The 14,993-nt window shown below is 46.6% G+C and overlaps 1 protein-coding gene across 3 annotated transcripts in view; it reads right to left on the minus strand.

Annotated features, from left to right (window-relative positions):
* Positions 1–204: 204 nt before the first annotated feature.
* TCEA2 (transcription elongation factor A2) overlaps positions 205–14,993 on the minus strand; it is a 35,980-nt gene continuing 21,191 nt past the window's right edge. For all 3 annotated transcript variants that reach the window (XM_081949786.1, XM_081949788.1, XM_081949787.1), the window contains exons 6-10: positions 12,467–12,523; positions 7,303–7,457; positions 5,028–5,174; positions 3,264–3,335; positions 205–733 (exon numbers count right to left, since the gene is read on the minus strand). In XM_081949786.1, the coding sequence (XP_081805912.1) occupies positions 725–733; positions 3,264–3,335; positions 5,028–5,174; positions 7,303–7,457; positions 12,467–12,523 (440 nt within the window). In that variant the 3' untranslated portion in view covers positions 205–724. The remainder of the gene's footprint in view (positions 734–3,263; positions 3,336–5,027; positions 5,175–7,302; positions 7,458–12,466; positions 12,524–14,993) is intronic.

Raw genomic sequence — 14,993 nt, forward strand, 5'->3', positions numbered from 1 at the left:
GATATTTGGCTTCACCACCCAGGCAATGGGAGATCTATAGCATATATGTCAATTGAAAACAAAACCAAAACAAAACCTTTTAACTCTTATTTCATATCCTTTCCAGCTCCCAAAACAAAACGAAAGCAGGACGAGGAATACTTCTTCGGTTAGAGGGGCTGGGAGGTTCTGAATCTTCAAGACCCACCCACCCACCCACAGCCCCCTGGCACTGGCTTTTCAAACCGGGCCAGGGTTTGTGCAACGAAAGCGGGAAAATGTCATCCTGCGAAACACAAAAGCAACCTTGAACCCCGGGACGAGGGAGTGGGGTTAATACTGGTTGTAGCTTTGGAGAGTTGCGCCCGGAGCCAAGGAGAGAGTCGCAAGAAGCTTCTGTACAAACTTTGAAGCTCGAAGCCCGGCCGTTTTAAGAGAAAACAAAACGAAACAAGAACGGGAAAAAAAAGATATGGCTGTCCCAACATTCTCACAATAAACTGGCTGGTCCGGATAAACTTTCCATCCGGTGCCATCCTGGGAGGCCTCCATTCCCAGCCGCTGTTACTTCCGACAGGTGTGCAGGCAGCCAGGCCCTCCTCACCTGGTTGATGTACAGAGCACAAAGCAAACTTGGCGACAAAACAGGACAAAAAGAAAAATATCTGCTGGCGGTACTTGCAGGAGTCCGTGGCAGAGCTCGGGGCCCTGAAATCAGCTGCGGCTGCTCCCCTCATGGATGTTTTCAGCAGAACTGTAAGAAAGGGGAAAGGGATGTAGAGGCAGAAATGATCACGCAAAAGAGGCTCTTCTGCTGGATGGGAAGATGCACCAAGAGGGTGTGGCGGTTTGCATTTTTCCTTGCAGAATGCTGGGTTTGTAATTCAGTTGGGGTGAAGCAAAAGGATGGAATTCAGGATGGAGGAGTGAAGTTAGTCAGTGACCGGATCCTTTCTTCTTTCCTTCCTTCCTACCTACCTACCTTCCTTCCTTCCCTGCTTCCTTCCTTCCTTCCCTCCCTCCCTCCTTCCTTCCTTCCCATGTCTCTGCCTCCTTCCTTCCACCCCCTCCTTTCCCTTACTAATAAGTTAGTAATACGGTCAAAAGGATGGAAATCAGGATGGGAGGGTGAAGTTAGTCAGTGACCGGATCCTTCCTTCCTTCCTTCCTTCCTTCCTTCCTTCCTTCCTTCCTTCCTTCCTTCCTTCCTTCCTTCCTTCCTTCCTTCCTTCCTTCCTTCCTTCCTTCCTTCCCTCCCTCCCTCCCTCCTTCCTTCCCATCTCTCTGCCTTCTTCCTTCCACCCCCTCCTTTCCCTTACTAATAAGTTAGTAATACGGCTGTTCAGGCTTCTCCATTGACTTTGCTTGTCAGAAGGTTGCAAAGGGGGAATCACATGACCCCCCCCCGGACACTGCGACCGTCGTAAACATGAGTCGGTAGCCAAGTGTCAGAATTTTGATCACGTGGCCATGGGGATGCTGCAATGGTTGGAAGTGTGGGAAATGGTCACAAGTCCCTTTTTTCAGTGCCATTGTAACTGGATGATTGCTAAATGAACTGTCGTAAGTGGCCTTCAACTTACGAGTTCATTTAGTGACCGTTCAAACGCTGAATGCAATAGGACTGAAAAAAGTGACCTACGACCATTTTTCACACTTGCAGCATCCCCAGGGTCATGGGGTCAAGGTTCAGACGCCTGCAAACCGATTCGTGTTTACGACGGTTGCGGTGTCCTGAGTTTATGTGATCCCCCTTTGCGACCTTCTGACAAGGTCCCTGAAGCCTTCGGAGTGCTCAAAAGGATCCTCCGAGCAAGCCTGAAGTGACTTCCAGTTTGCTCGGAGGGTCGTTTTAAGCGCTCCAAAGTCCCCGAAGCCTCCGGAGGCCCTCCTATAAAGCCTCTGGAGCCTGGGGAGGACGAAAAATGGCTTTTAAAAAGGTGAACTCAGCTGGCCAGCGCCTCGCGTGCCCTGACAAATGGCTCCGCGTGCCACCTGTGGCACGCTTGCCATAGGTTCACCATCACTGGTATAGGGTTTCCTGCCTAGGCAGGGGGTTGGACTAGAAGACCTCCAAGGTCCCTTCCAACTCTGCTATTGTATTTGTATTTGTATTTGTATTTGTATTGTATTTGTATTTGTATTTGTATTGTATTGTATTGTATTGTTACCATGGAGTGGGAAGGATCCCCTCAAAACATGGAAAAGCATTTATTAGTGCTTGAGAACTGTAATTTATCATTGGGGGGTGGGCATGGGAGCCTGACAATGGTGGGATAGTAATGTAGATGTCAGGCCTGTAGATATGTTTCTTTTAGGATCTTTGGCCTGCCACACTGTCTTATAGAAAGAGTGCAGAGAAGAGCAACAAAGAGGATTAGGGGACTGGAGGCTAAAACATGTGAAGAACGGTTGCAGGAACTGGGCATGTCTGATTTAATGAAAAGAAGGACCAGGGGAGACATGATAGCAGTCTTCCAATATCTCAGGGGTTGCCACAAAGAAGAAGGAGTCAAACTATTCTCCAGGGCACCTGCAGGCAGAACAAGAAGCAGTGGGTGGAAACTAATCAAGGAGAGAAGCAACTTAGAACTGAGGAGAAACTTCCTGACAGTTAGAACAATGAATCAGTGGAACAGAAGTTGCCTCCAGAAATTGTGAATGCCCCAACACTGGAAGTCTTTAAGAAGATGTTGGATAGCCATTTGTCTGAAACGGTATAGGGTTTCCTGCCTAGGCAGGGGGTTGGACTAGAAGACCTCCAAGGTCCCTTCCAACTCTGCTATTGTATTGTAAAGTACCGTATTTTTCAGAGTATAAGACGCATCTTTTTCCCTCAAAAAAGAAGGTGAAAATTTGGGTGCGTCTTATATACTGAATACAGCATTTTGGCCTCGAAAAACCCCACCCTCTTCGCAAAAATGGCTGTGCATAGCCTTTTAAGGAGGCTTCCAGAGTGCTCCTGGGGAGGGCAGAAATGAGACAAAAACTGGCTTTTTTGCTCGTTTTTTCCCTCCGTTGCCCCCCTCGTCCCCCAGGAGCACTCTATAAGCCTCCTAAAGGCTATGCATGCCCTGTTTTTGACAGAAAACGGGCCATTTTGGGGAAGTCTGCAGAGTGCAAAAGCTTTTTTTTTTTGTATTTGCCTCTTCAAAATCTTGGTGCATCTTATACTCCGAAAAATATGTTAATTTGGGGTCAACTGTGGTTGTAAGTCAAAAACGGCCTGTATCGGGGTCGTAGGTCACATCCAGGACGGCCCCCAAGGCACGAAAGCTGCTTACCTTCCAGCGATTTCCACATTCGTTACACACCACAAACGTTGTCATTGGCTCATCCGAACTCCGGGTCTGAACCTGTGGGAATCAAACACAGGATAAGCCTCCGTCAGGTGGCAGATTTCCAAAACTGTCAAATCACCATTTTTCCTCACCCCTTCCCACATATCACAACTACAGGTCAACCTCGACTTACGAGAGTTCATTTAATGACTGTTCAAAGTTACGACGTCAGTGGAAAAAGTGACTTATGGCCATTTTCCCACAAGGAAAAATGGCAGCCTCCCCTTAATCATGTCATCAAAATTCAGACGCTTGGCAACGGGTTCATATTTACGACCGTTGCTGTGTCCCAGGGTCACGTGATCCACTTTCGTGACCTTCTGACAAGCCAAGTCAGCGGGGAAAGCAGATTCACTTAACAACCGGGTTACTAACATATCAACTGCAGTGATTCACCTAACAACGGCCTCGTGGCAAGAAAGGTCGCAAAACGGAGCATCATTCGCTTAACAAATGTCTCACTTAACAACAGAAATTTTGGCCCCCGTTATGGTCGTAAATCGAGGACTGCCTGTATTCTGCACTATTTTTAAAATTGTTCAATTCCATTTGTATGATTTTAACTTTTATATATGCATCCTGCCAACAAAAGTGCATATATCAAGGCTATGGTTTTCCTAGTTGCAATGGATGGCTGTGAAAGTTGGACCATAAGGAAGGCTGAGCATAAGAAAGAACGGAGGCCTTTGAACTCTGATGCTGGAGAAGACTCCTGCGAGTCCCTTGGACTGCAAGGCCATCCAACCGGTCAGTCCTAGAGGAGATCAACCCTGGCTGCTCTTTAGAAGGCCAGATCCTGAAGAGGAAACTCAAAAGACTTTGGCCACCTAATGAGAAGGAAGGACTCCCTGGAGAAGAGCCTCATGCTGGGAAGGATGGAGGGCAAAAGAAGAAGAAGGGGACGGCAGAGAAGGAGGCGGCTGGATGGAGTCACCAAAGCAGTCAGTGTGAGCTTAAATGGACTCCGGAGGATGGTAGAGGACAGGAAGGCCTGGAGAAACGTTGTCCATGGGGTTGCGATGGGTCGGACGTGACTTCGCAACCAACAACAACAACGAGAAGACACCGGAATAAAATCCTCCACACTTTTGCCAACAAAAGCTACGGCAAATCTAGACAGCATCCTAAAAAGCAGAGGCATCACCCTGCCAACAAAAGTGTGTCTAGTCAAGACTCTGGTTTTCCCAGTTGCAGTAGATGGCTGTGAATCATAAGAAAGGCTGAGTGCCAAAGAATGGAGGCCTTTGAACTCTGGCGCTGGAGAAGACTCCTGCGAGTCCCTTGGACTGCAAGGCGATCCAACCGGTCAGTCCTAGAGGAGATCCACCCTGACTGCTCTTTAGAAGGCCAGATCCTGAAGAGGAAACTCAAAGACTTTGGCCACCTCATGAGAAGGAAGGACTCCCTGGAGAAGAGCCTCATGCTGGGAAAGATGGAGGGCAAAAGAAGGAGATGACGGAGAATGAGGTGGCTGGATGGAGTCACCGAAGCAGTAGGCATGGGCTTCAATGGACTCCAGAGGATGGTAAAGGACAGGAAGGCCTGGAGGAACGTTGTCCATGGGGTCCCGATGGGTCGGATAGGACTTCACAAGTAACAACAAGTTTGATATGTTTTTTAACATTTGTAGACCGCCCAAGATCCCTCTGCAGAAAGGAGATTTTAATGGTTTTAAACAGGATAAAATAAAACCCACGAAAGCCTCACCTGAGTGTAGGTGCAGTTCTTTTTCTTGCACTTGCCACAAGTGAAAAGGTCTGTCTGGGTCCCTCCAGTTTTGGCCATCTGATGCTCCCGGATGGCTTCCTTGGTCATGGCTTTGCGGATCTCTTTCAGTTCATTGCTAGCCATTTCCTGTCCAGGAAAAAACGCAAAGGGTCACTTCATTACACGGAAGGGAAAAACATGGCAGCAACCTCTGAAGTTGGAACACAGAAAACACTTTAAGCATTTGCTTAATTCAACATAGAACTGTAGGACTGGAAGGGACCTCGGAGGTCTTCTAGTCCAAACCTCTGCTCATGCAGGAGACATCATGCCACCCTGGATAAGTGGCTGTCCAAAATCTTCTTAAAAACTTCCAGTGTTGGAGCATCCACAACTTCTGGAGGCAACTTCTGTTCCACTGATTAATTGACCTCACTGTTAAGAAGTTTCTCCTTAGTTCTAAGTTGCTTCTCTCCTTGATTAGTTTCCATCCACTGCTTCTTGTCCCCCCTTCAGATGATTTGAAGAGTAAGTCAATCCTCTCTTCTCTGGGATAGGCCTTCAACTTCCAGTACCGTGGTACTCAAACGCTTTGAAACTCGTTGAATTTGATACTCAATGCATTTTGACATGAACATTTTGTCCTGATACTCATCATTTGTTTGGTACTCAACTCACAAGCTAGAAGTTATCGCTGTCAGCTGCCTTGTGACTCACTATATTATTCCTGATGGATAAAATTTGTTTAGTAGTCATCATTGATTGATTCCAGGAGGCGCGAGGAGTACCAAACAAATTTTAACCATCAGGAACAATATAGTGAGTCCCAAGGCAGCTGACAGCGATAAATCCTAGCTTGGGAGTTGAGTACTAAACAAATGATGAGTATCAGGACAAAATGTTCTTTTATTATCAAATTCAATACGTTTATGACCATTGCAGCATTCAAAGGTTTTGGCAATCGGTATATATTTAGAATAGCTGCAGCCACTTTCGAACTTGCAAGGGGGTCGATGGGGAAAGGCGCATTCTCTTTAACAACCACAGCAAAAACTGGTCATAAAAACTCATTCAACGTTTACATTGTGTAGCGTCAAACATTCCGATTCCAATTGTGGTCGTAAACAGGAGTTAGTTGAAAGATGAGCAGGTCTATAAATGTTTTAAATAAATCAATAAACAAATGCCGGGCTTTTTAAAAAACAAAGTGGGCACCTCAGGCCTAGATATAGGTAGTCCTCGACTTACAACAGTTCATTTAGTGACTGTTCAAAGTTACAAAAACATTGAAAAAAGTGAGCCAGGACCGTTTTTCACACTTACGACGGTTGCAGCGTCCCCAGGGTCCCTTGATCAAAATTCAGATGCTTGGCAACTGACTCATATTTGTGACGGCTGCAGTGTCCCGGGATCACGTGATCCCCTTCTGCGACCTTCTGACAAGCCAAGTCAACGGGGGAAGCCAGATTCAGTTAACAACCGGGTTACTCACCTATCAACTGCAGTGTTTCACTTAACAACCGAGGCAAAAAAGGTCATAAAATGGGGGAAAGGCTCACTTGTCTCACTTGACAAGAGACATTTTGGGCTCACCTGTGGTTGTAAGTTGAGGACTACCTGTGCTTGCACAACAAAAGAATAGATCCAATCCAGTGAATCCAATCCTGATGTTTTAAACCTCCTCAGGTCTTAGGCCTGCTATTCTTGCTGAAATATCCATGCACAAAATATCATTTTGCTTTCTCCAATTTAGATTCTCTCTCTCTCTCTCTCTCTCTTTCCTGGGCCTGGTGCTGTTTTCTTCCAGAATTATCCTTATGTGAGAGCAGTGGCCATATCAGTAAGAGTCAGGCCCGCAGCCATCTTTTCTTTTGTATCTTTGGCCTGCCACACTTTCTATTATTCTACGATGTATTTTCTATTGTGGGAAAATGGGAGGGGGGGGGATTGTAGGAGTGAGATGCTATGTAGCCAAAACAAAATTCCTTCTAGAAAGCCAAGGTCATCTTTTGTCTTTGTACCTCTGCACCTGATCAGAACTGGATGGGTGGAAACTGCCAGCATGACAGTGTGAGATTGGACCATGTGATGGACTTGTGGGTGTGGGGACAAGATCTTGAACTTTCAACTGGGTGGGGAAAACCGGGAAGCTTTCAGATTCGGGTTTCCCCAGATGTGCCAACATGGCTCTCTTAATCAATTGGATCTTTGAGCAATACTTTGCCTTGGATGCTGATTTAATTTTGGATGCTATTTGGAACCCCGACAGTCTCACCTCTGAGGTCATCACCGCAATTTGTTCAGGGGTGATCACTCCACACAAGACATTCTTTCGGAGGTCCGGGTTCTTGGAGTCCTTGAGGTTGGAGAGGCGGCTCCTGATCCGATTTTTGTACTTCAAATCCGTGTTTTTCACATCTTGGAATATAAGTTCATGTGCCATTAAGGACCATCAACACAGAGAGATGTGGGATTGCTGGAGCTCCCGCCAGAATCTTATCAACACATCAGGAATGTGTCTATGTATTCGCACACTAAGAGGGGGTCCTCAAAGCTTCAGGACTGAGGTAGGTATTTTATCAAGGGTCCCTGTTCTGCTTTTCCCTGAAAAGCACGAGGCAGAGTCCTGGTCCCGACAAAACCCCTTTTATTAAATGAATGTGAATTCCTCTCATTCATCTTCAGCAAAAGGCCTGGTAAACAGCCTTTCAAAGGAATATTGATGACTACAGATCTTATTTATCTTGGAAAACTGCCATGCAAATATTTTTCAAATGAAGTGCTATGCAAGGAAAGACTGGGCACAGAGTCTCTGAGATTCAGGGACAGATCTTCACACTCCTGAAACGAATGAACAAATTGTTTCCTGCAAAAGCTCACTCCCCTTTCGCTCCGCTTTTATTTCCTATGGGAGGGGTCATTCACCGTCCACCTGTGGCTTTACTCCCAAGTCGACCCTGATTTCTTAGCTGTTCTTTTCTTCTGGCAGCTCTGCACATGTGCTCACTGGGAACAGGCTCCAGCTGTTCCTCTGCCTCACTGATGTCTGACTCCGAAGGCAGCTGAGAACTGCCAGACGGCTTCAGCCTCCGACACAGAGCCTTCGTCCAAGCCTTCCCCAGGACTGGCCCATGCTCCTCCCAAACCTCCTCACTATCCGACTCTGCTGCCAGCTCCATTGACCACTGGCGGGCCACAAGAAGTCACCATAAATGAACAGAAGACCTGATGGATGTCCCAAAGGTGCTTTTTTCAGGAGGCAACTGGACCTTCTTGTTTTTTTCTTTGAAGACCTTTTTCTTGTCATCCAAGAAGCTTCTTCAGCTCTGACTGGATGGTGGGGGGGGATGGAAGGATTGATACTCCTTGCAGACAGCTGGTCATTTGCACCCTTTTAGAGGGTCCTTGAGGCCACTTGGAGGTTCAAATATGTCCTCAGGGTCACCTGAGTGGTGCAAATGGGCATGGAACCCTCTTGACTGCAGGATGTTTTTCTGCCCAGTGTCCCTTCACTGTTGAAGACCTGCGCATGAGGCAGCTGGGGAAGAGTCTGGGTTGTCTGCATCTCCAATGAGAGGCGAAACTTCTCTTCAAAGAAAAAAAAAAAGAAGACAAGGAAGTCCAGTGGCCTCCTGAAAAAGCACCTTTGGGACAAAGCACCTTTGGGACAAACCTTTAACACCTGCTGGAGTTTTCACATGCTGAATACCTTTACGGGCAGCAGGAAATCTAATCCATATGGCAGGGGTGTCCAAACTTGGGAACTTTAAGACTTGTGGACTTCAACTCCCAGAATTCCCCAGCCTGGGGAATTCTGGGAGTTGAAGTCCACAAGTCTTAAAGTTCCCAAGTTTGGACACCCCTGCCATATGCCCTAGAAACTGAGAAAAGACCAACAGAAGAGAATTATTGGTGGCACGGGAGTAAATTCAGAGGTGGGTTTAGTGGCGGCAATGGGAGGCTCCGCCCACCTGCATGGACACTTTTGCACATGCGCAGAAGCATCACGCGACCGAGCGAACCGGTAGTAAAATAAATTGAAACCCACCACTGAGTAAATTGTGGGGCCCTTGGTACTCTCTGAGCTTGGATGTTTTCTTGCAGACATTTTATGACCCGAGTAGGTAACATCATCACTGCTAGAAAGGAGTGTGGGGTGTGATGTGGGGGGTGGGGGAGGACGACAATGACAACTTTGGGATCCTCAGTGTCTCTGAGCTGTTTCTAAGGTTGATTTCTTGCAGTCATTTCATCATCCAAATAAGGTACATCAGCAGTACTAGAAGGGAATGGGATTTGCTCTTGTTTTATGTATATTTACAATACAATACAATAGCAGAGTTGGAAGAGACATTGGAGGTCTTCTAGTCCAACCCCCTGCCTAGGCAGGAAACCCTATACCGTTTCAGACAAATGGCTATCCAACATCTTCTTTAAGACTTCCAGTGTTGGGGCATTCACAACTTCTGGAGGCAACTTCTGTTCCACTGATTCATTGTTCTCACTGTCAGGAAATTTCTCTTCAATTCTAAGTTGCTTCTCTCCTTGATTAGTTTCCACCCATTGCTTCTTGTTCTACCCTCGGGTGCCTTGGAGAATAGTTTGACTCCCTCTTCTTTGTGGCAACCCCTGAGATATTGGAACACTGCTATCATGTCTCCCCTAGTCCTTCTTTCTCTTAAGCTAAACATACCCAGTTCCTGCAACTGTTCTTCATATGTTTTAGTCATAGGTTCATCTCCTTCCTCTGCTTGGTTGGGTGGCCTGTAGTATAGACCTATGGCAATGTCATTCCCCACCCCCACCCCTTTAATATTGACCCAAATGCATTCAAGATAGTTCTCATCCTTGTTGTGCTCTATTTCTGTAGAGATGTAGTTATTTCTTATAACTTGGTTTCTTATAATTTGGTTTCCTTATGCATCCCGTATGTTCTCATTTCCCCTTACCACTGTATTTCCCACAAAATAAGACCGGTGTCAGGTTTCCGAAAGATGCCCTAATTGATTCATCAGCCTTGAGTCAAGTTTCAAAAGAAAACCAGTCGTTTATTAGGAGCACCATTTCGGTAATACCCTATTGCAGTCGGATCTAAGCCTCATTTGAATAATAGCTGAACCCCGGTTCCTCCCCTCCCCTCACTCTGTGTCATAAATCACATTCTCCAACAAGGTGCACCCCTCCCAAGCCTGCTGTAGTAATCTGAGATCCGAATCTAGCTGAAGGTATGCGTGGAATGCGCTCTTCCCCTTTCCTCACCATGGCAATGTTTTGAGTTGACAACCGGGTCATATATTAATTTTCGCTCCAAAAGATGCATTAGGGCAGGGATGTCAAACTCAAGGCCCGCTGGGTGCTTAGATCTGGCCCGCAGGGCCACCCTGGAAATAGGGAAGGATTGGCCCGCGATGCGTCTGCAAGCAAACACAGAGGTCGCAAGGGCTGCAAGCATTTTCGCTGGCAGAGGGTTGCAGGTGGTCATCGTAGCCCAAAATGGAGCTCAGCAGAGTGCTTGGACCACCACAGGCACCCCCGACACGAGTGATGTCAAGCTGGCCATGCCCACCCTGGCTACACCCAACCCAGGTCCCTGAGGTCAAACACAACCCCGATACGGCCTTCGATGAAATCGAGTTTGACACCCTTTGCATTAGGGCTTATTTTCCAGCCAGGTTTTATTTGGGGGGAAATACGGTACTAAATGCGCCTGTCTGGCTGATGATCTTAACTGGGGTTTATTTGGGGGGGGGGGTAGGGCTTATATTAGGAGCATCCTGAAAACCCACTCTAGGGCTTATTTTCCAGTTAGGTCTTATTTTGAGGGAAATTACGGCAGCCCTGATGACGTTACTAAGTTTAGTAATGAAGTTTCTGTAAGAAAACAACCAAGCTCAGAGAGCACCGAGGATCCTACCAATAAAAAGACAAACATAAAAAGAGTTTGAAACATTAACGAGACTTACTGTAAATAGAGACCAAGGAGACAGATGGCACAGGGGTGGGGTGGGGGTCTTCTCTAACATCCCATCGACAACCTCCAGCAGAAAGCACCCCCATTGGGGGGCCCAGCCAGCCAGGTTTTAAGGCTTTTACGGAGAGCCCAAAAGGTGGAGAGGCATCTCACTCAATTCTCAATTCCACTGAGCAATTCTTCTCACTGTCAGGAAATTCCTCCTTAGTTCTAGGTTGCTTCTCTCCTTGATGAGTTTCCATCCGTTGCTCCTTCTCCTGCCTTCAGGTGCTTTGAAAGAAGAGGTTGACCCCTTCTTCTTTGGGGCAGCCCCTGAGATATCAGAACACTGCTATCCTGTTTCCCCTAGTCCCACGATGGCAAATCTATGGCACGCTGGGCCCTCTCTGTGGGAAAACGTGCCATTGCCAGCTGCTTTTCTGTGTGCATCGGCCAACTGATCTTCACACGTGTTTCCGGCGCACCAAAGACTAGCATGTGCACCGGCCCGCTGGACTTTGGGTTTCTGGAGCTCCAGCATGCACAAAGATCAGCTGGCACGCCAGAAACCAGTTTCTGGGATTTCAGGTTTCCAGGGCTGCAGCGCGCATGTGCGCACATGCGCACACAACATTCCAGTTTGGGCACTTGGTGCTGTAAAGGTTTGCTATCAATGCCCATGTCCTTATTTTCATTCAACTAGACAGACCCAATTCCTGTAACCGTTGTTCATCCTGTGTTTTAGCCTCCAGTCCCCAAATTATTTTTCTTGCTCTTCTCTGCACTCTTTCCAGAGTCTCGACATCTTTTTTTTTTTAAAATCATGGCAAGATATACAGAGTCTGGAAAAGAGCTTTTAAAAACAAGAATTAAGAGATTCCATTTGAAATACCGTATTTTTCGGAGTATAAGACTTACTGGAGTATAAGACGCATCAAGATTTTGAAGAGGCAAATTTAAAAAAAAAAGATTTTGCACTCTGCAGACCTCCCGAAAACGGGCCCATTTTTTGTCAAAAGAAAGGACATGCATAGTCTTTAGCATAGAATGCTCCTGGGGATTGGGGGGGGGGGGAAATGAGCAAAAAATGGCCGTTTGTTTTGTTCACTTTTGCCCACCCCAGCCCCTGGTGCCCTCTGGAAGCCTCCTAAAGGCTATGCACGTCCATTTTTGCAAAGGGGGCAGGGTTTCGGGAGGCCAAAAATGCTGTATTTTGTGTATAAGACGCACCCAGATTTTCATTCTCTTTTTTAAGGGAAAAAGATGCGTCTTGTACTCCCCAAAATACAGTAACCTCTGAATCAGAATCCTGTATTTTATTTTACTTTTTTTGTTTTAGGTGATACCCTCGGCTGTCTGGGATTCAATTTTCAAGACCTTTAACATGCCCAAGGAGGGTAAGGGGACTGCAGGCCAAAACATCTGAATAATATCAGGTTACGTATCTCTTCGGTTTGGTTTCCTGATACCACAAACAAGGAAAGGATATATTCTTCAATCTGCCCAGCAAGTTGCTCGCAGTCAGCACCGATGGCCACATAGTCATCTGTAAGGGGAAAGAAGGAGCACAATAGGAATATGTAAGAGTGGGTGTTACAGGGAGTCCTCGATTTACAACTGTTCATTTGGCGACCGTTCAAAGTTACAACATGATTGAAAAAAGTGATTTATGACCATTTATCGCACGTAGGACCACCATCGCATGCCAATGGCCGCGCGATCAAAATTCAGGTGCTTGGCAACCGGTTCGTATTTATGACGGTTCTGGGGGTCACGTGATCCCCTTTTGCGACCTTCTGACAAGTAAAGTCAACGGGGAAGCCGGATTCACTTAACAACCTTGTCGCTAACGTAACAACTGCAATGGTTTGCTGAAGAACAGTGGCAAGCAAGGTCATAAAATGAGCCAATGAAGGGGAATAGCAATAAGGATATAAACTTGTTGGTTTTAATAGAAACATTTGTTTTCTGTAACACGCCTTGTATTTGTAACGTATATGCTTGTTTGTTTGTTTGTTTATTGGATTTATATGCATGCTGTAAGTGCCTTTTGTTCCCTGCAACTGACTTCCTGTGGCGCTGTTATTAGGGTCTGTAGAATATCTGGCAAATGTCAAAACCCGTGACCCTTGCCATTTGAACTCTTATCAATCTGCAATCTATGGGCATAGAACTTATCCCGGAATGGAGCTGTAAAGAGCTGTAGAACTGACTCCTTTGATCAGTCCCCCTTCTGCCTAAGTATCTCACTTTTGATCTGTGCCCTTCACAACAGTGGGCCAAATGGCCAGTCGTGGGAACAGGGAAGAGAGAAATGATGTTTCTAACTGTATAAAAAGGAGCTACGCCTTCTCTGAAGGGGAGTTCTTCCCTGCATATCCTTGGGGTATGTTGGGGAACAACTGACCATCATGCCTTTAAACTTTGATCAAAAGATTAAACGCTGATTGTTATTCAAGCCTCCGTTTAAGTCTCATGTTTGGCTCATTGTGACGTGGATGTGTTCCCAAACGTCTGTGGGTCTCAACGTATTCTCAAACCTTACAAGGCAAAATTCCCTTAACAACTGTCTCACTTAGCAACCGGAATTTTGAGCTCCACTGTGGTCATCTAGTGAAATACTTTATATCCAATTGGCTACAGAGGCCATCTCTCAAGCATCATTCCATTGGTTATAGCCAAAGAGAAAGCATTTTCCCAGCATCTCTTTTGTGTCTCCAAATTTGTACAACCAATAAACCAATAAAGTGCTCTTTAAAGAGATGGGCATCTCTTGCCACTGACCTGTGAATCCTCCTCAGAGATGCCCAACTGTAAAGCAAGGTATGCGGTCCTTGATGCTCTGTGAGCTTTCTCTGTTTTCTTGCAGACGTTTCATGACCCAACTAGGTAACATCATCAATGCTGGAAGGGAATGGGGCTTGCTCTCTTTTTACCTTCTTGGGTCATGAAACCTCTGCAAGATAACAACCAAACTCACCGTCTATCCCTGCCGCTTAGAATGGGCTGAAAATGGGATGTGCGGAGGCCGAAAATGGAGCGTGTGGAGGCCGAAAACAGGATGTGTGTAGGCCGAAAATGGGGCATGCATAGGCAGCGATAGGTGGCAGCAGCGATGGCACCAATAGCGTTAATGTCCGGCAGCAATCCCCACAACCTGGAACAGCTGATAGGACGTATTCCAGGAGGCACATGCACCCGCCAATCAGCTGGTCGTGCTAAATCAGGCTGTGCTAAAGCTGACCACGCTGTTTGCTGCAAGGAGTCAAATTGCTGGGAGGTAGAAGCCGAAGGGTGGGGGCCGGCTGGTGGGCGGAGCTTTGGCAACATTTGGGAGGAAAGTGTGTCTTATACTCCAAAAAATACAGTAACTAATAATTTGTCCTGAGAAGTTCCTCCTTCCCCGTCCTCACCACTTTTACAGAGGGATGATTGAAAGCATGCTGTCGTATTCTATTACTGGGTGGTTTGGAAGAATTACTGTTTCGGACAGGAAGGCTATGCAGAGAGTGGTGAGGACAGCAGAAACCATGATTAGAAGTTCCCTCCCTTCTATCCAGCACATGACATATAAGTGATGCTTGAGCAGGGTCCACAGTATGGTCAGGGATGCTATACATCCTCTTCATGACCCGTTTTCTTTGTTACCTTCTGGGAGGCGGTATCCAAAGCAAAACAACTCGATTCTGCAACAGCTTTATGCCATAGTATCAACCTTGTTAATTCTTTTTTCCACTATGTATTCTAAATTCTTAATCATATTCTATGATTAATAAAGAGAGAGAGAGAGAGGCAGGGAGGGAGGGAGGGAGGGATGAGAAGAGGGGGGAGAGAGGGAGGGAGGGAGTGACCGAAAGATAGATAGACAGACAGACAGACAGACAGACAATCTACAGATGTATACCTATAGCAGTGCTTCTCAAATAGTGGGGTGCGAGGCTCCGTAAAGGGGGGCTCGTTCGACCTCGTTTGACTGTCAGGAGCGAAGCTGCCATGAGGTGACCACGCTCACGAGC

Source organism: Natrix helvetica, assembly GCF_964273705.1.
Source record: "Natrix helvetica genome assembly, chromosome: 3".
Taxonomy (NCBI): Eukaryota; Metazoa; Chordata; class Lepidosauria; order Squamata; family Natricidae; genus Natrix; species Natrix helvetica.